At 44.6% G+C, this 25982-nt stretch overlaps 1 protein-coding gene across 1 annotated transcript; it reads right to left on the minus strand.

The window, feature by feature from the left end:
- Positions 1-1526: 1526 nt before the first annotated feature.
- On the minus strand, positions 1527-25982 carry LOC138516947 (zinc finger protein 605-like). Its single transcript, XM_069632426.1, has 2 exons — positions 25834-25982; positions 1527-4974 (listed from the first exon to the last, which is right to left on the minus strand). The coding sequence occupies exon 2, from the start codon at positions 4377-4379 to the stop codon at positions 3219-3221; it is 1161 nt and encodes a 386-aa protein (XP_069488527.1). The 5' UTR covers positions 4380-4974; positions 25834-25982; the 3' UTR covers positions 1527-3218.

Here is a 25982-nt window from a genome sequence, read left to right on the forward strand (position 1 = left end):
AGAGGGAGAGAAAGCGGAGGCAAAGAGGAAGGCTTTGAGGTGCTTCCGGAACCGAAGATGGTTATCCTCAAGTTCCAGAGGGAGGCCCCTGCTGCGGAGAATGATCTACCCCCAGCTTGTTGCTTGGAGAAGCGGCTGACCCTGAGGTAGTTGGAGGTGGATGAGCGAAGAGCTCGAGAAGGAAGATATTTCGGAAGAGAGAGTTGAAGGTATTTTGTCCCAAGGCCCCAGAAGGCCTTGTGGACAATGCATAGGGTTTTGAACTTAATCCTCCTAGCCACTGGGGGCCAGTGTAGTGATTTCAGTCCTGGAGAGATACGGTCCCTGGGCTTGAGGCCAAGGACAATTCTCGCAGTCCTGTTCTGGATGAGTTGCAAAGGACGGAGAGTAGAGGCAGGAAGATTTAGATAGAGGCTGTTACAGTAGTCCAGCTTCGAGAGAACCAGGGCTCAGTGAGACAGACAGTGAGCTTCTGAGGGAAGGAGAGGAAAGGAAGGATACCCCTGAGGAGGTTTAGCTGGTAGTGTGACTTCTTAGAGACGTCAGATATGTGAGGAGAGAAAGAGTGTGTGGAGTCGAAGATGACCCCAAGGTTTTTTGCCTTGCAGGTAGGCGCAGGAAGAGCCCGTACTGACATTCAGAGATAGGGGCAGATCCCATAGAGCATGTGTCAAAGGTCATAGGGGAGAAAATTGACAATGAACCCACAAGGGTCTTCCTGGGCATATCGGGTAATATAGACACTAAACATTCCACTATGGTTTTGATTTAATTGGGTGCCAGGGTTGCGAAATGAGACAAACTGACAAATTGGTCAAGCGCTGATGGTCCTGTCTTGGAGCAATGGCTCAGAGGAATTGACAGTTCTGTAGAACTTGAAAATGTGCTATACCACAGACTTGACTACTTAGTCAAATTCAGAAAAACATAGGGGAGATGGCTGGGGATGTAACACTAGAAGCAGGCAGTGTGACAAAGTCCCCAGCATAAACTGGGGGTGCTAACAGGGGCTGCATGTCAGCCTGCGCTAGCGGAGGGTGGACCTGGAGGAGGTATACAAGGGATCCGGAGACCACGCTCGCTGGATTCTCACACTAAGACAGGGCCATTCACAGGAGCATTCACACTTTTTCCAAATCTAAACATCTAAAGTGGAACAGGCAAAAACCGTTTCAGGACGGACTTCCCTATCTATAAGGATATAATCCCAGAGATCTAGTCCAACCCGCTATCCAGAACCAAACAATCTGCATAGTAACTAACGCCTTTCCATTTAAAGGAATTGAGTTACTGCATTTAGAATTCACTGATGAGTGTTTAGATACATTTATGGCAAAAGCATTTGATAAAGGGGTCCAGGCACGTGCTGATACAAAGTCACAATTAACAAAGGGTTCAAAGCAAAATAAATGGATTTTATGCATGCGAGAAAAGAAACACACACTGTTTGCTCCTGCTTGAGGTGTGTAGATTCCAAAGATGCCAGTTCTCAACAACAAAAGCATTCTGTCAACAACAAAAACACGTTTTCTTTGCTTACCAAAGGTTTACTGGGCTGGAGATCACATGATGGGGAAATAGAGGGACACTTTTCAACATTGGCAATGACAGCAGGTCCATCACCCAGCAGATCACCCACAGCTCCATGGGTTATTTTGGAACCCACCATGTCGGCAGGCTTTCACATAGCCTCAAGACCACCCTATTCAGAGCACAGGACCACAGACACATGGGCAATCACTCTTCACGTGCGGATGGTCGAATCCTTCACAAGACCAGGAGTCGGTACCAAATGTTTCTCAGGTATTATGGGTGCACGTTCCATAGCTGCAGTGCCTGAAAGGAGAAGTCTCTTTCACCCTTCAAACACGATGACCAAAACATTAAGGAGGTACATTTAAGGTTTCTGGGTGGCAGAAGGTCAGTGGGTGGGACAGAGTTTATTAATCTCTTCTCAGGCGTGGTGTGGCAGAATTATGGAAAACCTGATTGTTAATAGTGATGCCTTATGTGAAATGCACATATCCTATGACTTGGGAATAAGGACTTCCAGTTCTTCGATAGCTGGCAGGAAGTGGAACACTTTAGCTGATGCATGAATGGTCTCATGTTGCAATAGTTCATATGTGTAGTGTTTCATTGGTGTGAATGGTCTCATGTTGCAATAGTTCATAAGTGTGGTGTTTCTTTGTGGTGAATGGTCTCATGTTGTCATAGATTACTCTTTTGCATGAAGGAATTGTCACAGATTACTTGAATGGTTTACCGCCAGTGTGTTTTCTCTGACGATGTACCAGGCTTTCCCTAATGTTACAGCAGAGCACTTCTCTGTTTGAAAGCCTTGTCGCATTCACTTTTATATAGTGTCTCACCTCTGTGTATTCTCAGATGCTTTGCCAGGATTTGCTTCATAATGAAGGCTGTCTCACATTCAGAAGATGTGTGTGGCTTCTCACTAGTGTGGGTTTTCTAATGCTACAAGCGAGCATGTTTAGGTTTGCACGCCCTTGTGGCATTCAGAACCTTCATATTGTTTCACGACAGTATGACGTCTCTCATGCACAGATAGACTGCCCCTTGCTTAAATATATTTTTTTCAAATTCAGAGCATTTATATGAGTTCAAATCAGTGTTATTTTTCCGATGTACCAACAGACTACCCTCTTGCATGAAGTACCTAACACATTGGGCCTCATTACGGGTCTGGCGGTATCCAGGCCGGTGATACCGGCGGGTTTCCGCAGGACCCGTGAGGATTTACCGGTGCCTGACTTCCCGGTCACACCGGGGGATTACAACCCAGGTAGCCCAGAAAGTCAGGCGCCAGTAAATTGGAAATCCCCATTCCCATAGAGTCCCACAGGACTGGTGTTTCCGTGAATACTCTGCGGGCGGGTGCCGTTCCGCCTGGCAGGTCTGACCTGCCGGGCGGGACGGCACCCATCCGCAGAGATGTAGTCGTCTGGTATGGAAACAACGGGGCCAGTAAGCTTAGTTGCACTTTTGTTTCCGGAACGGCATACTTAGAACGAGGCCTATTGTGACTATTTGAATGTTTTCTCACGAGTGTGAATTCTCTGATGCTGAATCAGTTTTTGCTTTGCAATGAAGGATTTGTCACAGACTGAACATTTATATGGTTTATTATTAGTGTGTGTTGCCTGGTGATACAAGAGACTCTGTTTATGCCTGAAAGCTTTTTCACATTCAGTACATTTTTATGACTTACCACCAGTGTGTAGTCTCTGATGCTTTATCAAGGAGTGCTTTGTAACGAAGGCCTTGTCACATTCAGAACATTCATATGGTTTCTCTCTAGCATGTGTTGCATTGTGATATAGGAGACTTGATTTACACTTGAAAGCCTTGTTACAATCAGAACATTGATATGGTTTCTCACCAGTATGCTTTCTCTGATGTACCAATAGCTCACCCTTTGTAATGAAAGCCTTGTCACATTCTGAACATGTAAATGGTTTCTCACCAGCGTGATTTCTCTGATGTATTAATAACTTACCCTTTACAATGAAAGCCTCGTCACATTCAGAACATGTAAATGGTTTCTCACCAGTGTGATTTCTCTGATGTACCAATAGCTCACCCTTTGTAATGAAAGCCTTGTCACATTCAGAACATTTAAATGGTTTCACCCCAGTGTGGCTTCTCTGATGTCGCATCAAAGTTTCCTTCATAATGAAGGCCTTGACACATTCAGAACATTCATATGGTTTTTCCCCGGTGTGGATTCTCTGATGTCGCATCAAGGCTTCCTTCTTAATGAAGGACTTGACACATTCTGAACATTTATATGGTTTCTCCCCAGTGTGATTTCTCTCATGTATTAATAACTTACCCTTTGCAATGAAAGCCTTGTCACATTCTGAACATTTATATGGTTTTTCATCAGTGTGAATTATCTCATGTTGCGACAGATGATCTTTTCGCTTGAAAGCCTTGTCACATTCTGAACACCTATGTGGTTTCTCATTTTTGTGAATTATTGCATGTTGTGATAGATACCATTTTTGCTTAAAAGCCTTGTCACATTCTGAACATTTATATGGTTTCTCATCAGTGTGAATTCTCTCATGTCGTGACAGATGATCTTTTCGCTTGAAAGCCTTGTCACATTCTGAACACCTATGTGGTTTCTCATTTTTGTGAATTCTCCCATGTTGTGACAGACACCATTTTTGCTTAAAAGCCTTACCACATTCTGAGCATTTATATGCTTTCTTGCCAGTGTGAATTCTGGGATGTACCAATAGAGGATTGGTTTGCTTTAAAGCCTTGCTATGTTCAGGCAATGCACACTCGGCCTCCATTGTTTGGATGGTATGTTTAAATAGGTTCTCCTTGGATGAAGATCCTTGCCACATTCAGTGCATTTCAGTCCCCACAGTATTTCCCTGGGTAAGTGTCACCAGGCGAGGCACAGCTTTGCATATATACGTTGAACCTCAATGACTGGGCAGGCTAGGATAGCGTACAGCAGTATATGCATTATAAACTGCAGCTTCTGTTCTTAAGATGTTTCTCTCAGGCTGCCGCTGTTGAATCATCAACATTTACAACAGACTAACACTAGAACATGAATAGCATTGATTCTGAAGGAATAGCGCAGTAGCAACCACTTGAACCAGTGTTGAGAACCTTCACACAATGAGCTGATCCACGTTGATGAGATGTGGCAAATATTTTCCACAGAACTGCACTAAATGAATGTACTCTGCTCACTCTTTAAAGTGGCAGTCCAATTTATCTCTTCTCTCCTTTCTCTCCAGCATGGAATCATTGGTGTGGCCTTAACTGGCCCTTACGAATGAAAGGTTTGTCAGTGCTGGTACAATTGTCTCCAAGATTGGAATATGCAGAGAAGACCTTCCACAGCTATCACGGGGAGAGCTTTCTTTGGCCAATGTTTTAAAAAAACTGTTCACTTTTCCATTCTTGCTCCTTTTTTCCCCTGTTGGACTGATAAAGGTAATCTGATGTTAGTTATCCCGAGAACTAAAAGTACAGAAAACATATTCGGAATCAAGTATACTTGACACATTGGCATGAGCTAGGATTAACACTGACAGCAAGACACATGTTACCAATTGCCATACACACATCACAAATAATAATAAATTGACATTGATGTTAAAATACTGGACAGCCATTGACTATCAGCATCAATAAACCCAGACACCAATATAAATGGGACCCAGTGACCTTTATTGTTTCCTTCAATTACAGGCTCCAGGGATTCTGCAGCAGGGAAAGAGATCAACCAGTGATGACGCGTCTGGTTGCAAATGTGTGCAAAAACCATTGCACATGGTAGGCTGGGGAAATATGTCGTGAGTTATAATGAGGCATGCAGGCTCTTCAGAAGTAGAACATCAGTGGAGAATGAGCGAACACTCATTCACAAATAACAAAGGATGGATTAGGGGAAAAATATAGGCATCTAGGGAAATGCACCATCTTCAAACAGGAGACTAACAGATGGCAGAGGAACCCAACATGGACGGAAGCAACATGCATCACCTGTGTTGCAGGAAGGCAATATTATGGCGAGGGACCAGATTTCTTGGCTTGTCAGTGTTTCATATCGTGTCACCTGTATGTGCTTGGCACCTAAAAACATTTGTGCACAGGCACGTTATAAATGCCATATCATATGTGAATATGATATGATATGACATGGCATTTGTAATGCACCTGTGCACAAGTGTTTCAAGGCACGACAAGGCAAGGAAGGGGGAACAGAGGGAGGACTGGGACAACAATCTTACTAGGCCAAGTGACATTGAGGTCATGTAAATGCAGCGGAGGGAAGAAGTGCCAGGGGAAAGAGGAGGGGGCAGTGCTGTACATGGGATCAAAACAATAACAAGAAGTGCGGCTAGCATGTGGCAGGTGCATGGATAAGTGCAGACAGCAGGTATCCAAAAGTGTAGGTAGGGGGACTGTAGGGTTACAGATACAGATCCAAGTGCAAGGGTTGCCATGAGGCAGTCTGGGTGTGCAACTGGGCGGGCAGGTACCTGGGCCTGAAATCAGAGGGCAGCCAGGTGACCAGTGCAGTATCAGACAATAAATAAGCAGGAGAGAGGAAGAGAGAAGGCAGAAGCAAAGAGGAAGGTCTTGAGGTGCTAGCCAAAGAAAGAGATATACCACCAACTCGTTGCTTGGAGAAGCAGCTGACCGTGAGGGAGTTGGAGGAGTGAAGAGCTTGAGTAGGAAGGTATTGAGGACCCAGGCCTCAATACCTAAAACGGCACACACCCTTTGTCGCGCTAGCTCCCTAACCCACCTGAAGAAAAAGGAATCAGGATGTTTTTGTTTTAAATGATCTCAAAGTGCACTTAACCTCAAATGGAAAGGTGGTTAGGGAAAGGACAGACACAAAATAGCAGTGCAGCGCTGCCAAGAGAAGATTTCATAATATACAGGATATTGCATAAATGCACTTTTATTCCATTAATTCAAATATGGCCATTTAATGGCTCGATATTTAAATGACAAGACAAACTATTAGGAACCAGACCCTATGTGAATACAAGCATCCAGCCATCCATTGCTTCTGTATCTAGAAACCACAAAACCAGCAGTAGTCCCATTATTCCAAACTGTATGGGCATAAAACAGATTCTTACAATTTATGTCAGCCCAAATCTATATCGACATGGTTTTATTTCAACACTCGTAATTTCTGTTCATTGAATTCAGCATGAAGTTCGACAAGCAATTCAAAAATACTCAAAGCTTTCATCAATGCAAAAGCTCTTTGCTTGAAAAGTGTTTAAGTTAGAACAATGCAGAATATCAAGTGGCCCCCAACCTAATCATTTTTGTTCTATATTCAAAACCAGCTAAATTATAGCTTGTCCAACATTTTGTAAAAATCCCAAACAATGAAAATGTTTCTTATGGAGAATAAGCCAACACAATATTTACAGCATTTTACATACAAAACATAAATCTCTATTTAGGGGCGTAGTGGAGGCAAGTGGAGTTGCCGGGAGGTCACTCTCAGTGAGCTTGCTATGTTTTCTGTCATTCATTCCGGCGAAGGCAGAGTCTGCTGTAAAGTGAAACTGCGGCGTGCATTGAGCGGTGTGTCTCTTTAAGGAAAGTGAAGGCGGTGCGGCTGCAGTATCCCTCTCTCCCCCCAACAAGCTCTACTCCCCCATCTACTTAAACCAATTCCTCTGTGAAGTGGAGGCAAGTGGAGGCAAGTGTAGTTGCCTGGCGATAGCTGGAGTGCAGCTGGTGGACGGCAGGCGAGGTGTGTACGGTGGAAATGCCAGTGGACTCGAGCCCTCCGATTGCAAGGACGCGGCAGCAGGTAAGGAGAGGGGGACCTACGATGTCTATGGAAAATTTTACCCAGGAGTACCTGGGGGAGAGTCAGGAGTCGGAAACTAATGCACTGGCTTTGGATTTAACAAACACTGTCCATGAATGAGAGAGACTTGAAAAAAGGGGGAGGAGAGTGTTAGGCAGAATCACATGCAGTACCCTTTGGGAACACTACATGCAATTAGGACTACAAGTGTCAGTACAATTTCACCTTTGGTACAAGCCTGTGCTACACAGTGATGTGGTAGCAGTGGCTGAGCAGCCAGACTTATCTCATGAGTTTAGTGAGCAGTAGAACAAGTTACACAATGGAGCAACAAATACAGTGGTTCAAACAAACACTTCTTCAAGGTTTCTTGGTAAAAGAATATACATTTATTTACACAGTCAGTTTGAAAACATTACACTAGCAAGAGCAGCTCAATATCATACACTAATACACCACAAATACACAACCAATAAGTTACTGAACAAGTTCAGCTCCCCTGAAGTGGGAGCAAAATGGCACTTTAGATACTTTTAAAAGGGATAAAAAGACAAGGTTATAAGATTCAGTAGCACAAATACTTTCATAGGGAGAGCAAAGGGTTTCAGTGAACTACAACCAGCAATTCAGTTCATAGGCCTGGGCCAAAGTCAATGGTTCAGAATATTTGTATAGCATAGCACAGTTTGGTAGCAAACGGTTAAGTCTTTACCACAGAGTTTAGAAGAATTTGGCTAGGCGAAAAGTTACCAAAACAGCAAATTCCCACAAGCCAGCTTCCTATCCTTTTCACTAAGAGTGAGTGTTCACAGATACCACTGCATCAGGTCATGATAACCCCCTACTCAAAAGAAGGGCGAATAACCATGTAGTTTATAAAAAAATATACATATTTTAATTTTATCAACAACACATTGTACTCAACATTATTGTGCTAAAAACAATTATACAACAACACCATTTGGAATTCATTCCTCTGATTGTATCTGACTTGTCTATCTGGACTAGGAATTCATATATCAAAAACCCTTTCTGTACCCCACTAGTGGGTTTGTGTATTAACCCTCAATGATATTATTTATGCCCTTCCTAATTTACATGGGCAAGGAGAGTGTGCCAACACTGTATTCATGTGTTTCAAGGACCAGCATAAATCTAAATTGCTACAGAAATATATACAAGGAATCATCCCCAATACATATTCTGCTGGTTCTGCCTTCAGGGCACTTGTATTTTTCAGTGTATCACGTGTAACATTACGTGCTACCAGCCATAGTTCCAATAATTCTAAACAAACAAAAAAAAAACATATAAACATTCTAAAAAACATGGTAATATAACTTAAAACATGACATTTCATACATTGGATCTGTAGCAACTTCATCTCTATTTTATAATACCAGTGAAAGGATATGTTACATAATGGTATCTTTGTACACCACTCAAATTTCATTTCTTTAACAGGCGGTCTCTTTATATTTCGCATATCTCAGTCTTTCTCTGAGTGTTTTCATATATATCACTTATAGCCAATGTGATTGTTATATCAACATTTCCCAAAATGTCCTTTCCTCAACCATTGTCATTAAATGTTCTGAACACAGGGTAACTCATGATACAAACTTCATCAAAGTTTACCTAGACATGGCTTCATTCGCCAAAATGAATGAACCCACTGACGGACAGGATACTGCAAGGACGTATATATATAATTGATATATATGAAAACACTCAGAGAAAGACTGAGATATGTGAAATATAAAGAGACCGCATGTTAAAGAAATGAAATGTGAGTGTGCCCTGAAGACAGAACCAGCAGAATATGTATTGGGGATGATTCCATGTATATATTTTTGTAGCAATTTAGATTTATGCTGGTCCTAGAAACACATGAATACAGTGTTGGCACACTCTCCTTGCCCATGTAAATTAGGAAGGGCATAAATAATATCATTGAGGGTTAATACACAAACCCACTAGTGGGGTACAGAAAGGGTTTTTGATATATGAATTCCTAGTCCAGATAGACAAGTCATATACAAACAGATGAATACATTCCAAATGGTGTTGTTGTATAATTGTTTTTAGCACAATAATGTTGAGTACAATGTGTTGTTGATAAAATTAAAATATGTATATTTTTTGATAAACTACATGGTTATTCGCCCTTCTTTTGAGTAGGGGGTTATCATGACCTGATGCATTAGTATCTGTGAACACTCGCTCTTAGTGAAAAGGATAGGAAGCTGGCTTGTGGGAATTTGCTCTTTTGGTATTTAATTGTCCTCACCCACGCAACCCCGAAAAAGAGGACTATCTGTACCTCATAAGGACGGATGATAGGCTAAAAGTTAGACAAATATTTAGGGAAGGACAAGCCTTTGAAGTTGGGAAAGCCCCACGAACTTTCGCAATGGCCGAAAAGGTTTCCGGACCGCATTTGCACAGTACCTTTAAGTGAAGGAGAGCTGTAGCTGAGGCAGTTGTTCCTGGCAGTTCGAGCAGATCTCGCTGTTCCTGAGCTTCAGTCGTGGGGACAAGAAGGAGGACGTTTGGAGGTTCCTGCACTGCCCAGGGATGAGACACAAGCTTGGCAAAATGTCGGTTTAAGGTGTGAGTGCCTTAAAGTCCACAAGTTGGTTTCCTTCCCATGGATATCCGGTTTTCAACAGCACTCTGAAGAAAATTAGACCAGGATGGGGACAGTGTCCAGGTGGCTTGCGAGTTGGTTGTTCCCACCAAACTCAAGGGAAGAAGTTAACATTGAAGGGCTTCTCTGTCGATGGAGTTTCAGGCAATTTGGACCTGCACCAGGACTTCACCGGTCGTCCAGGCGTGGCAGCAGTCCTCTTCCTTCAGCTCGTCTTCGGTTCTTTCATTCCAGTGGTCGACTCTGCTTTCCAAGTCCCAGAGACCTGCTTTTAAACAGTTTTCCCTCATTCATTCCAGCCTGGCTGTCACTCACACAGCAGGGTGGCTGTCCTTGCCGGACAGCCAGCCGGCTAGTCACGCCAGAGTGCATTCAGGTCTCCTAGAAGACTAAGCACAGGGAGTTTCGGGCACCTCCCTCACATCCTGTCCACCCCAGACACCCTGGCGCCAGAGGAGGGCTTCAGTACTGAAGCCCGACCAAAGGCCAACAAACAAAGGGACCAAACCTGGTTTGGCGCACAGAGACAAACACAAGAAGGACCTTTCCTAAAAGAAATGGCGAAAAAAGTCGACCGGAGTCTGTTTTTACAGATAGGTCTTGGGCGCCATATTGAAAAACATGGCTGACCCCATTTTTAGCTACCGTTGTTCGCGGTCGGGAAAAATCATGGTAGTTTGATCTAAACCACTGCCACCAGCCATTTAAAGTAGGAAAGGATAACATTTGACTGTTACATGAGTGTTTTGACTCAGGGGAAGCTAGGCAACACCTCTAGCACTCTATAGGAAGATAGTGTGTAATGGGTCTGTAAATCTAAAGAGACTAGTAAAGCCAATTTAACTTTACATGCTCTGGGAGACAGTAGTCAGTCCCAGAGAAGGTATTTAAACCTTGGGAAGTCTGAAAGACATCCCTGTGCCGCTGCACTGAAGGTGCTGTGTGACACACAGAAAAAGTTGATGCCTATGGAGTTGTGTTAATACTCCATAACCAAAGAACACAAAAGTAAAACACACATCAAAATACATGGAAGAGTGCGGAAAAAAGGCTCACACTCTTCCCTGGTAGAAAAATCAAATCCTAGAAATCCAGCAAAGTTGCTAAGGGTCTGAAAAGGTAAGGGACATTAGCACATTTTGAGAATTCTCCCTAACAGAGAGAATTGGTGAAAGATTTGGAAATGGAGCAAGTTGAAGGGAATAATGATCCAATGCGAGAGCTCCAGAATTCCATAACAGCCAAACATGGACATATACAAACTCCCAGGAAAGAGAGTGAACTCAATCTGGGATTGGCGATTGAAAACAGTCGCCGCCAACTGCCTCCTGCAGGGGAGTTTTGCGGGCCAGGCGATGAAATGCGTCCCGGGTTGGCTTTCCTCCCTGATAAGGTTGTTAATGAGGCAGAGGTCCAGAGTCTCACGAATGATACCCCTCTGGGCTCTACTGCCATGATTAATGAGGGGTGCTGCAGTGTTAATGCTGGACTGGCGGCTTATTTAGCTAAGCAATTGGCAGATCTATCTATAAAAATAGCGAAGCAGAAGTGCCAAAGTATTTCACGAGTGAGTGACTGACTGCCTGCGAATTTTGGACTAATCATTGCTGCAGGCCGATATAACTGTGGAGAGGTTGGAGAAAGAAGGCATGGATGTTACGTCTGTCACCCCAGTAAAGTCAAGTCCTGGGGAAATGAGTCCCTCTATTTCCCCGGCGCTATCCCACTCTGAAGATCTGAGCAGAGAGTGGATGGATTCAAACAACGCTAAGAGCCCTCTAGCCCAGCTAGAAAGGATAGCAATGATAGAGACAACTCTGCCGAGTTCTGGAACGGGAGACTTGACCGAGAATGGGATACAGAGGGGGACGAGGTCTTCAATAATTCAGATTCCAGATCCTCATCCTCTTCGTGTTCATCCTCCGAGGCACGTTTGGAGTCTAGGGGAAGATCCCAAGATAGAATGGTGACCATGAGAGCTGAGATGAGTGCTCACTTCCAACAACTGATGATGGCATCATTGACCACCATGCTCTTCTAGCGGATATGAGTAGAAAGATGACTGGTCTGGAAACACTAGCTAATAGGGTAGAGAATAGATTGGATAGAGAAGCAGAAGTTTCTGCATCATGGCAAAATTGCTTATGCAATTTAACCAGGAGAGAGATGATGGACAAAAGCCCGATGATGGAAGCTCTGCTCCTTGACTGTAAATGGATGAGAGAACATTTTAAAGACGCTCAAAGATCAGGGAATGCTCCTCAAAATAGCTCTGCCAAGGCAGTGGTTCAGTCTGAGTTGGGTGTGGCCAAGGAAAGGGAGGGAGGGTTGGTGATAATAAAGGATACCCCTACTCCCGAGCGGACCCCGTTGAAAAACAATGCATTTTCCCTTTTTAAACCATCGATGGTGGGGGAGGTTAGTAAAATCAAAGAAGGGAGGGGGGGGAGGAACGGTTGCTTCGGGGAAAAAGTCAAAAAACATGCCTGGACCCACTAAAAGGAAATCAAATGGGTCCAGGGTTTTCTTAACACATCTCTGCCCAGTCTCCCACCCACCCCCGCCGCATTGGACATCCTCCCAGTTGCAAAAAAATCAAGGAAAGTACTGACCATGCAAGGTCCGTTGATGAGTACGGAACCGGAAGAAGGTTGCAAGGAAGATGGAGAGGAGGGGGATTGTATCCCCATTATGGATCTCAGTGACTTAATTGAGGAAATTGAGATGGTGAAGAAAGATGACCAGTGGAAAGAAGTTAGTACCTCAGAGTGGGAAACCATTGAGAGTGAACTTGCTCTAGCTACCAAATTTCCTGCGGGCTCAGACAGGAAGCAGGGGAGGGTAAAAACCCCGGAAATGGATGATGGCTTGAAAAAGGCTACCCAAAATGGCAGCGGGAAAGTGCTCCCCACTGCTTTTAAGGAGAATGGATCCCAAAAGCTTCAGAAACTCCAAATGTAATATGGCCACAATGGGTGTGGGAAATCATTCCAAATCTCAGGGAGAATGTTGCTTCGTCTTTAGAGGGACGCTTGAGGGGTGCATCACCATCAAACCCACCCAGAATAGGAAGGGGATTAATCAAAGGACTACAAATAATTCCGCTAATCACATCAAGGTGAGTGACGTCGAAGGAAAGGACGCATGGCAGAGGGCCAATGAGAGAAAAGATAATAAAAATAAAAATAATAGGAAAGAGAGCCCCAAGAAAATGAAGAACAAAAGTGCAAGAATTTATGTAGAAAGAGTAGTGGTTGGGTCTCCCATGCCTGTGTTAAATAGACAAATTATGTTAAGGTTACTAAACTGTATTATACCCACCTACAAATTGGCCTCAAGGGATGTCAGAATTGTAGAGTTTATGGGTGAGAAGCGGACCGACTGGGTACTTTTGCACTTGCACTCAGAATACAAGAAAGATCTCCTGCTATCAAACAAAGACATTTCTGAGGCTGGGGTATGATGTGAGTGATTATGAAGATATGATCCTAGCAAGTTGGAGAGAGGCAACTATCCCTAGAGAAATAAAGATTAATCCAGTAAATATTTTGACTCAACCCTCAGGCAGATGTAAAAAAAACTAGTGCAAAAGAAAGAGGAACTTGTTTCTTCCTATGACAAGAAGGATATTTGAGCCCTGAACTTCAGTGTCTAATCAGGAGAAATGCAGTGAAAGAGAGCTAGCAACAAAATAAAACTGAAAATTCTTGTGAGGAGAATGGATGGTCGTGGTTGCAGGTGCCCTAAATGAGCCCAGGCCCGACAAGACTAGTATTGCTAGGAGCCAGGACATCTTGAGGATTGGATGCTGGAACACAAGAGGGTTCAGGCCTTTTTTAATGAAAAAATCAGATCTAGACTTGTTTGAAATTCTGTTTTTTCAGGAGACATGGCTAATGGAGAAACTAGAGTGTGATGGCTATCTAGCATTTATCAATCTAGCCTTGAAAGGAATAATAGTTTCGTCAGGCTTGTGGACACTGATTAAAATTGAATCCGGATGGAATGTCACAGAAGTTGAATGTCCCAATCCATATGTCCAGGGGCTCTTCTTAAAACAAAAGGTGGATGCCTTGGAGCGATCCCTTCTGCTGATTAATATCTATTGGCATTACAATGTACCCAGGGAAACAAAGCTGGTAGCTTCAGTGATGGGAATTATAGATGAAGCAATGTGTGAATGGGGTGAGATCAAGGTAGTAATTTGTGGTGACCTGAATATTAAGTTGTTGGATAAGGTGGGTACCCCCCCTCAAGGAGGGTCAGTGGAAGGAATAAGAGCGGGAATGAATGTGTAATATGTTTATGAGAGAAATGCACCTTCTAAATGCCCAAACACCGGGGGATATATCGGATGGTACCACATGGAGATGTGGTAAATTGAGGTTGTGTATAGACTATTGCTTTGTGTCTAAAAATCTAACAGAGACGGTGGTGTGGTTTTCAATCAAGCCCCAAACTCTTAGTGATCATGATTTACTGGCCATCCATATTGTGGGATGTGGGGCCTGCCGTCCTCTAACAAAAATGGGGGAGGTTGAATTAGGATAGGGGGGGGCAATCGATTAAGATTAAAACACCAAGAAGTCACTATACACGGCCCAAATCCAAGAGGATCCGAATAAAATCGATTAACTAGGAATTCTAAAGGAATTCACTACGAGGGTCAAAGTCAAGGGGATGAAGGTTCGGTCCCAAATACATGTGTACGATTCTGAATTGGTGAATAGGAGAAGAGTGTTGATAAAGGAGATAAGAACTATTCGGAGAGATGTTTATCCTGCCAAATTAAAACAAATTAGGAAAATCCGGCAGAAATTCAGAAATTGGTGCAATAGTTCTAAGATTATTAGATTATAAAAAAATGATGCCGAGCGAGTTTTGAAAGCGGTCTGTACAAAAAAATCTAAACACATCTCGGAACTAATGAACAACGGGGGCTTGTTTAAAGAAGCAAATGCCTTGAGTATGGTGTCTGAATGCGATTGGGTCCAGCATTATTCTTCTTGATTTGCAGGTCCTTAATGGAAGGATGAGGTAGTGATTAAATACTCACACTTGAGGTGGAACTTCAAGTTCAATGAACATGACGCAGACATGATGATTGGCAATTTGAGCTCCTTGCGGGCGTCAGGGCCTGATGGCCTGTCAAACTTGAAATTGAAAAAGAACAAAGTACAGTGGGGCAAATTGCTATTATGTTTTCACAAATCATGACGAACAAAGAGATACCAGCTTCTTTAAAAAAGGCAGTCGAGCAGAGCCTGGGAATTACCCTCCCATTACTCTGCTCAACTCAATTGGAAAGCTGTTTCAACTATTTTGCTGAGAGATCTAAATGCTTGGGCCTTGAAAAGTGATATTCTGGATCTGCGACAAACAGGGTGTGTGAAAGGGGTGGGTACATCCCTCAATATCTGTATCATAAATCTACTTAAAGAGAGGGCGCTGTACTCTGGTAAAACACTCTATCACACCTTTATTGACCTACATCAGGCCTTCGATGGAGTCATCAGGGGGAGGCTATGGGCAAAGTTGAGGAAATGGGGATTGCCGCTAGATCTGGTTGAAGCCATGGAAGCTCTGTATACCAACACTTCTGTTTGGATTCGAATGTCTACTAAGGGGCTACTCTCGAATAAAATCAATACCTTCCGTGGATTAAAAAAGGAGTGTGCATTGGGCCACTTTTGTTTTGCTTATATGTAGCGGACCTGGCGGAGTCACAATGTGCAGTAAGGGCCTTTCCTCCTAAGATCAATGATAGGGAGGTACTAAGGATCCTTTTTGTGGACAATCTCGTCTTCTTAGACCAGACGCAGATCGGTTTGCAAAGGAGACTCAGTGCCTTTGAGTCCTTTTTGAGCTTGAACGGCATGAAAATCAATGTTGGGAAATCTAAAATTGTGGTTATGAAATCAGCCGGTAAAAGGAAGTGTGGGAGGTTTACTTGGAGAGTAGAAGGTACTCCTTTAGAAATGATCGACACCATTATATATCTAGGAGTAACGATAAACAAGAGAAGTGAAATAGATCATTATCAATATTTAAGATCTAGGCTGTCAATACTAATACATCAGGGAAGGAGCTTCCAGCGGAAATATGGGAAATTCACACTTATCCCAATGATCTAATTTTATAAACAAAAAGACTCCCAAATTCTAATTTATGGAGCCAAAGCCATTCTCCATCTTTCCTTCTCTGTATGGGAAATGTTGGAGGGTTGGTTTTGGTGCAAGGTCCTGAATCTCCCAAATGGATTGCCAACTTGTGCAATAAGGCAAGAGCTGAAATTGCAATCATTAGAATCTATGGTGATATGGAAAACGATGGCTGAGTATCGAAAATGCACCGAGCAGCCTTTAATTCGACCATTTGAAATCTTGGCAAATGGCCCGGCGGCATTCGATAAAAATCTGGGCTGTTGGAAATTTAAAGTGGAGAAAATCTTGAAGGGGAGAAACATTGAGGTTGATGATCTAATGTGTAATCCGTCGAAGGTTAAGAAGAAGCTCCAGGTTTGGGATTGGATAGACATTATAGAGTGTTGTGAGAAAGATAAATTGGGGCGCATGAAAATTGAAGATGGGAAAGGTCTTAATATGCTCCCTGGCTATTTGCAAAAGATCCTCTCGCCTAAAATTCGAGATATGCTGCTCCGGTGTGGATTAAACATTTTGGACATAAGGGAGGTGCAGTGGAGGTGGAAGTTCCCCGGGGTCTTAAACCCAGAGTGCAGATTTTGTAATGTGGCCAATTCAGTGGAATCTCCCATGCATTTGATAATGGCTTGTGACTCACTAAATAAAGTGAGAAACTTCTTTCTGAAAGGATATAAGAATATGGGGAGGACTTTATGTCCCCTTGATTGGTGGAAGTGGGCGTTGATCGGTGAGCAAACGGGCCTGGTAATTGCAGTAATGAAAATGCTGGAATTTGTACTAGTAGGGAATGGAGAGGGGGAGAAAAGAATCTTTTTACCAACTTCACCACTGAGATTGACGACAGTGAAATCATAAGAGCAAACTGTTTATGAACTCTTAAAGGTGGAGAAGGATAGAAAATTGTCCAACTGTGTTTCTCTAAATGAGACTGTCAAGGTGATGATGCTGTAAATGTTAAAAGGTTTAATTGTGGCTTGTTAGCAACATTTTTGTTATTGATTACGAAACCAAAAAACATATATATTTTTTTAAATCTCTCTTTTTACCTATACCTGCCAACATGTGCTGCATCCAGAGAGAGCCACTTTGGCAGGGACAAGAACACACGGGGAAACAGCAGAAACAAAGCCACTTGCAAATATGAACAGGGACCACCCTATGCAACCCCACCAGGAAGGGTCTCAGATACACCAGTCACCCTGGTCACCAGATGCTTCTTGTACCTGGGAGCATCTTAATGGCGTAGAGCTCACCATGCACACAAGCTCAGCATCTGGCACATGCTGCATGATACTTGTGATACACAGTATGGATTAGCACAGAAACCAAGATATTCATGACTCATTCCACTACAGCACAGATGTGCTGCCTTTGGCAACGCCCACCAAATGAAAGTGGTGGTGAAAGAGACGTGTGGGTCGTTCACCTTTGACACCAATGTGGTGAGGCATGGAAATGATGTGTGTATCTGACAACAGTATTCTTTCTTCTGAATCACTAATAATCTGTCACTTCCTTTCTCCACTTTTATGCCCACATCACTTCTCTTTCCTTGAGTGTGACAGGCATGGAAAGAGTACTGCAGACATAATCCACGGCTCTTCCACAAGCCATGTATGCTCTGAATTTCACACGAGCAGCAGTGTCTGTACATCACTGCTCGGAAAAAAAAGTGCCTCCCTCCCCCTTCAAACAAGTGTAAGAATCGGTATCAGGCAGTAACCCTGCACAAAGTGTGTGTGCCATTACACGGTTCCATCGCTCTTGTTATGTATGTCCCTGATCAGAGGACACTTACTTTGACTCACATGACAGAGGCGCTCAGGGTGGGCGGTGGGTCTCAGTTAAGCTTAAAGGTTCTGCAACACAGAAATAAGGGAGAAACAGCAGTGGCTCCAGTCCTTCAGCAAACACCTGCAAGGAACAGGGAAGCGGCACGAGCATGCCAACTCTTAGTCACACTGCTGCCAACTGCTTCCCAGTACATTTCCTGCGGTTTGATGGTTCAAAAGGATGCCATTTGTGTGAAGGGCCTGTGAGGCTGGAGTACTTATGCTCAGGTTGGCTTTACACTCCATGTCTCAGGAGTGAAGTGGTTCAGGTGCTTATGGCCAGGGTGGCCATGTGCTTGATGTGGTATTGTACAAGAAGACCGTTTCTAAACAGTCGCATGAACAAAATGTTCTAAAAATGCTACCACCAAAGGTTCGAACACCAAATGTTCAAACCTTAGGTGGTAGCATTGCAGGTAAGAAAAAAAAAAAAAGACTGCGGGGGCTGCAGACGTGTCCCCCACAACAACCTGCTCACTATACTGTGTGGTATAGTGAGCAGGGTGTTGCTGAGAACACCCCCGCAGCACACCCGTGGGAAAAAATAAATAACATTTAAAAAAAACGGGGGCTGCAGGGGTGTCCCCCGTAACACCCCGCTCACTATACCACACAGTATAGTGAGCGGGTTGTTGTGGGGGAACCCCTGCAGCCCCCGTAAAAGAAAAAAAAAGAAAAGGACCCTGCGGCGCCGGTTACCGATAACGGAAGTGAAAGGGAACTGGTGCAGCAGGGACTTTGCGTGAAGAAAAAGGTAATAGGGTTTGTTTATGTTGGGATGTGGGTGGGGGTGTGTTGAGGGTGCGGGTGGAGGGGGTCTTATGGGTGTGTTGTGGGTGTGGGTGAGGGTATGTACATGTGTTCGCATGAGAAAGGTGCAAACCTTTGGTGGTTCGCACCTTTCTCATGCGAACTTTCCGGCCGCGGCAAAATCAGCCGCGGTCGGATCACGTAGATCCCTTGATGTATGCAGGGTTAGGGTAGGGTTTGAAATTAAGGGGAGCTGGGAGCCATTTAGCTCCTGCTTGTAACCTAGTAGAGCCAGGTTAGCTTGGCACCAACAGCTGCCAGGAGCTACTTCTGGATCCCTAGATCCCTGGATCTCTAGACCAACTGATTTTGAACAAACACACCTATGTGTATTTAACTCTGTATGTCTGGGACAATCTATAATTACCCACTAAAACACCTGTATACAACTTTGAAAGCTTTAAGGTTAATACACAATGGCCAAAATTATATATTTGCATTTTATGTGTAAGTTATGGGGAATGCTATATACTGCCTTCCCGTTCTCCAGTGGTAGCTCCTGGTCACTGGCTAATGAGGGATACCCAGGAGCCACTTTTCACTCCTGTTTATCCAATCTGAATTGTAAAACTTGTTAGGGGTACCTGCGACTAGATTTAGCATGCTCTTGATCATTGTGAGACCTATATATATAGGCCTACAATAAGCTCACTTTACTTAGAAGAAAATAAATATTTGAGGCTTAGTCTTGTTCAAATTTAAAAATCAAATTCTGTCTCAATTTTGGAATTCAGGAAATAGACATCCAGGGCCCGATTTAGAGGTGCATGCAAAATTAGAAAAGTGTTTTTCCTTGCTGGAACAACATTTTCTAAACAGGTTCATTTTAAATCTGAAAGTGGTAGTTTGGATTACAATCCGGTACTTTCATGAAACATGTGAATACTGTGCTTTATGGCTTGCCACCTTTATTGCCAATAGCTGTAAGTTGCTGTGTTCGTTGCAAGGGGTCTCTCCTTCCTTTACACTCTCTAAGCACTGAGATAAAAAAGGTACTAACTCCCAGCACTGGGGGAGGTCTCTCTGGTAAGCAGTTGCTTTATTCTCAAATCCTCAGTAATCTTGAAAAGACAATATTTATATTAACCTGGCTTCAAAGGGAGTCTATCTGGGCGAACGTCATTGCGGCAGCCATCTTGCCTGCTCTGTGGTCAATGCTTTCCGATTGGCCATTGCATGGCCTAAAACAGCCCACCCCATTGATCCGGCTGACGAAGCCGGCCAGCTCCAAAGGCCAGATCACATGGCCGAAGAAGCTTGTGACTGCCTGTCTCTGCCAGACAAGCATGCAGGCCGTCTCACCAGAGTCGCTCTCGCTTTCCTGCTGCTATCCCCGATCCCCGGACATACCGTGAAGGTAAGACTTTGCACCTGCTTCCAGCCTGCGCATCAGCTCTGCCCTGCAGTGTATTGCACCACCGCTCAATATGCCTTACATGTGCAGTCATTGTTCCTCACTCAAGCCCACCTGATTCCTCCCACCGCCCTGCTCATGGCCAACAACTACTGCCCAGCAACTTTCAACCAACATCTTCTCAGAACACCCCGCCCTGAAAATACTCTGTTGCCTTTCGCTCATGACCATGACACCAACCTAGGAGGTTGAAGCACTTGGCTAGTCTGCTATGCAAACCTCACCAGTACCGTGCACCGCCAGATATGCCAGCCTACCTCATCCTTCCACCAATCTGCCAACAACTTCCAACAACCCTGTACACTCTACCCACATGGGCACTAACTGCCAGCTACCTGATCTATGCCGCCCACTGGGACCATATGCTCTCGCTACCTAACAGCATACAGCACCTTCCTTCTCCCATTGTCACTTAACTCCTTCCCGATTTTATTAGCATCTTTTGGCCTCTCTGCCACCACATCACCATCTCCTTACTGCACCCAATATCAGAACGCTCCCATCACCTGTACGCCCAGACCCTCACCTCCCCTACCGAACCTCTTCCACCTGCGATTGAGATATGCAATGCCAACCTCAGACTCCTCACAACCTTGCTCAGCCCACCTCAATCTCCGGCAGCATCACCCTCTCTCACAGTAACCTCACCCTAGGCATCCCAGGCCTACGCCACACAAGCATCACCCCTCCGGTGTATCTTACATAACACTAGATCCTTGGTGGCCCATGCTCCTGACATCCTGGATCTCATTGTCCTGAACAATGTTGATATCCTAGCCATCACAGAAACATGGCTTACCCCAGCAGCCAGCCCCTCCCTAATCATCGCTGTGCCCACAGGCTATGCCCTACTTCATTGCAATAGGACACTCACAAAAGGTGGCGGAGTTGCTCTCATCTACAAGGACACCCTCTCACTTCACTCCATCAGCTCGACCCTGCTTCCCAACTGCAAATCTAGGCCAAACTCAATTTCTCACCAAACGCAACCATCACCCTCCATTTTATCTATCCACCTCTCGGCCCAGTCGCGTCATTCAAGCATGACCTCATCCAACTTATTTCAACGAACCTTAACCCTACCACCCAGCTTATTACTATGGGCGATTTGAACCCATCTGACACAGAGGCCACCAACCTCGGCTAATCAACTCCCGCCTTGGGTTGCACTCAACGTATTCCTCAATCCAACGCACTCTCAAGGATGCACCCTAGATCTCCATCCAATCCGTACTTCACTTCACATTTAACCGGATCGGGGTTGAAAGCCAGTGATCCAAATGTTCGAGTGAGAAAAGAATGAAGATTATTTTTCCAAAATAATCTTCAATCTTTTCTCCCCTGAACATTTACAACTTGACCCCTGCCCCCATCAACACCACACCGCCACCACACCCCCACCCCCTACTTACCTTGTGTCCCTGCAACGCCTGTTCCCTTTCACTTCCGTGATAGGGAACTGGCACTGCAGGGTCCTTTTTCTATTTTGGGATGGCTGTGGGTGACACCCCCTCAACCCCAGCTCACAATATAGTAGCAAGGATGCAGGGGACACCCCCACAGCCCCCAGCTCGAAGGCGTGAGCTCGTCAAACCTTTTGGGAGTTCGTAATTTTCGAATGGCCGAAAATTGGCCCAATCACGCATTCAGACATTTGTTATCGTTCATTTTGGCCTAAACGCATTTAACCTACTGCATGAGGCGTGTCCATCACGCATTCCACAGCCATTGTGACCTTGCAGGTGCCAGCCCAACCTCACCTTCCACAGTGCCTGAAGAGAAGAGATAAGCACAGTTAGTTCTAGTAACTTGCCCTTCCCATGGTCAAATAACCATACTATCACCTAAACTATCCCTATCCCAAGCAAACGCATCAAAACATGCATCAACCTAGGCACCCCTTCACCCCTCACTCTCACCACCGAAATTCTCACAACCTCACCAGTGCCTGCATCCGCCCATTACTCAGCTATCCCTCGCCCCTTTTCCATGAAACTGGCATCTTTGTGGACCACTACAACACTGTGCAAGGCACCTTAAAGTTCAGTAAGCTAAAAACTTTAGACACCATAACTCGTGGTTCACCATTGATCTCCACATTAACACATGCCTAAAATAGGGCAGTCGTAAAAAATAAAATACAAAACACTGCAGTAAACAAAGCCCTCTTCTCTAAAATGTCCTTGAGTTACAAGCAAGCCATTCATACTACCAAAGCTGCCACCTACAACGAAAGAACCTCCAACTCCTCCTCCAGCTCAGGAGAACAGTTCACTATCCTCTGAGAGCTAGTAACCCCTATTGCCTCCTATCCTCAGTTGTGAAAGACAGCACCTGGTGCTGCAACGCCCAAGATGCCTCCACTGGGAAAATCACTCGCCTGCAAGCCAAAATCAAGACTAAGCTTTCCTACACACTTTCCCACCCAGTCACTCACACTTCAGCCTGGAACATCAGCCGCCATCCCCCTCTTCCACTTCCAACCCATCTCTGTCTCTGAACTTGCCACCATAATCAAGGGACTCAAACCTTACAAGTGTAAAGGTGACATGTGTCCAGCCTTCCTTGTAAAGGAATGCGCAGAAACCCTGCTTCTACTCATCACTGTCCTTCACTACCTGATTTGTCCCTTCCATCCTCAAAGAATTCTGGATCACTCTGTTACTCAAGAAGCCCTCTCTGGACCCAGCAATTCCTACCACCTTCCAGCCTATACCCACGTTCCCCTTCCTCTTGAAATTTATTGACAGAGTCGCATATCTCAAAATTCAAGACTTCCTCGAATCGCACCACAATCTGAGCCCCCGGTAATCGGGTTTCCACCCCAGACATCGTACTGAAACAGCCCTCTTGGACCTTAACAACCAACTGGATGACGCAAATGATTCCGGAAATCTATCTCTCCTCCTACTCCTCGACCTTTAACCTCAGACCGCATTGACCATTTGAGTCTCTGCTATCACCTCACTTCCTCTGCTCACTTTTCCCCAGACGTCACTAAATGGATTTCCTCCTTCATGGAAAACAGAACTGAGTTGTCACTGGTGATGCTTTTGCTTGCCCCACACAAATTTTGTGCAGTGTCCAAGACTCTTGTATCTCACCCACTCACTTCAAAGTCTATACTAAGCCGCTATTTGACCACATTGATTCTCTTGGTATCTCTTAGACAAAGTACACCAGTGACACCCAAATTCTCATCCCCCTCTCTGTTGACTATACACAAACACACCCTCAAAGGGAACACCATCTATGAAACCATCCAAACCTGGCCTCTGCCTGAATTACAAGAAAACTGAGCTTCTCCTGATCGGTACTTCCAGCCGCCTTGCCAAACTAGGCAATGCATTCAAGTTCTTCATCATCAATGGCCACAAAATCCCTGTCACCTCATCTGTAAAACCTTGGGTGCATACTTAGGTGCAACGCTCAACTTGACTCGGCAGTTTAACCACATTGCCTCATCCTCAGGCTATGCCACAAAGCTTATTAAGGCTAGGAAACCATTTCTTTCCATCGAGTAAAATCTCGCAGTTGTGCCAACTCTCATCGAATCCAAACTAGACTATTATAACACATTACTCTGTGGCACTACAATAAAACCTAAACAAACCTAAACCAGAATGTTCTACTGCTCTACTCTTCTCTTTGGACTCCCCTACCTTCATCTCTCCCCCCTTAAATCTGTCTACCACTCTGCCATTCGCTCCCTCTGCCTCCTCTCACCTCACAACTCCATCTCCTCTTCTCTTAACTCACTAGGCTGGCTGCCATTCCACTCCCAGCTCAAATGTAACTTCCTCTGCCTAGTCTTCAATGCCCTCTATGGTCTTGCCCCTCTGTACCTCTCCTCCCTTCTCACTTTCTATACTCCTTCTCGTTCTCTCCATTCTGCGGATCTCTTCCTTCTCTCTACTCCACCTCCACCCTGTGCCCCCTCCCATTTCCGCTCCTTCCCACTTCTCGCTCCTTTCCACTGGAACCGCTTTCCTCTTCCCGTCCGCTCCATCCCTTATTTCGCACTTCTCTAAAATCCTATCTCTTCCACTCTCCCCCCTAGCACCAATTGTTTCCTCTCTCACCACCTAACCTACCTACACCCTCTCCTTCTGTCCTTCTATTAGTACTTAGCCTCATGACAAATGTAAATTGTTTGTTGTACGTTTTTCTGGTTTAGATTCATTGTCAACTATTGCTTGTTGTATTCACTTGTTCCTCTTGTAAAGCGCATTGGATTAAAGCACTATATAAATTAAAATTAATACAAAATACAAACTCCAAGTAATACAAAACAACGCTCTCTGTGCGCATTGGACTTGGGAAAGCACAACCACATCTTGGAAGACAGAAAATCTGTTCAGTGGCTCCCTGTCAAAGAAAGAATCAAGCTCAAGATTCTCTCGATCATCCACCTATGCCTGTCTAACGAAGAACCCTCGTACCTTGCGCAGAAACTCAAAAGACATAGTCCTGTGAGGGCCTGGCAATCTGCCTCATTACACCAAGATTTAACCGCAAAAGAGAGCAGGGGATTCCAGATTCCCAGTCTGTGCTGCCACCCTCTGCAACAATCTCCCCTCCTGAATCGGGCCCTCAGTGTGGGTAAAAACATCAGGGCATTGTTGTCTCCTCTGCCTCATCAGTCCAACAAAAATGGGAATTCAACCTTATTCAGTGCTACAATAATTGACACTATAAGAAGACTAAATACAGCTGAGGGTCACTTACGCGTTGCTCACAATCCCATGGCTGGCACTTCAAAAAAGTGCATAATTTGCATAGCTACTCCCACCTCATTAAAAGGTGAAAAACCACTGTGAACCCCCATGTTGAGTACAATTCCATTAGCAAGAGAAACAGGCACAATTTCCTTTTGTAACAGTGCTAAGTAGCATAGATAGGTCTATTTGCCGCAATGCGGGTGACAGTTGTGATTTGTGAGAGCACTTCATCTTACTTGCATCACTCAGCTAATGTGTGCAATGCACTGTACTTTTGATCTACCATTTTATAGGTATTCAGAAGTGATGGGATTGCACTGGAGTGCCTTGTGATCTTGGGCAAAAGTGTTTTGAGAACATTGCTTCACTAGCAGCGACTTGGTTGACAAATTGGACAATCAGTAATATATGTAGTGGTGTGGCAAACACAAGTATATGGACTAACAATGTACCCAATTGTAAACACTTGTATATCAGTGCATGAGTTATTTTCAGAAATCAGAAATGTACATTGTATTCAACCCAGCCCCACCAATAACCTGTGCGCCTGACTCCAAAGCACTTAAGTCTTTTTTGGGGGGGGGGGGCGCTGTGGCTGCAGGGCTAAAGTCTGGGCTTGAAATCTGCATACTTTAGGAGGTTACAGGTCAAAGCTCTGTCATTGGCAGAAGCAGACCTAATTAAAGCCATTGCATGGAAAGGAGAGGCTCGCTTTCCATGTGAAATAGTCATCACTTTAGTAAATAACCTTTTCTCTCAGCCTCCCCTGCTTGAGGGTCGCCTGACACATTTGCACAATGGTGGTTATTTTTTTGAGGGGCCAAACCCGCGAGTCATGGGTCTGTTGGCAGCCTCACAGGGATGACTGGGGGCATTGGAACAGGGAAGAGGCCTAAAACTCACCACTTCAAATGTTCCTGGAATGGAAGGTCTCCCTGGTTTATGTTGCTTCCTCAACTTGTAATTCTCGGGGGTTGAGCTGCAGCTGAGAGACAGAAACAGGGGCCCAGAGACAGGGGCCGATACCTCACACGAGCTCTCCAAACCCGCTG

The sequence above is a fragment of the Ambystoma mexicanum genome, chromosome 6q (assembly GCF_040938575.1).
Source record: "Ambystoma mexicanum isolate Mex_15411 chromosome 6q, UKY_AmexF1_1, whole genome shotgun sequence".
Taxonomy (NCBI): domain Eukaryota; kingdom Metazoa; phylum Chordata; class Amphibia; order Caudata; family Ambystomatidae; genus Ambystoma; species Ambystoma mexicanum.

Excerpts from the sequence above, each read along its gene's own strand:
- LOC138516947 (XM_069632426.1), bottom strand. The coding sequence starts at position 4,379 with ATGTGGCAAGGATCTTCATCCAAGGAGAACCTATTTAAACATACCATC.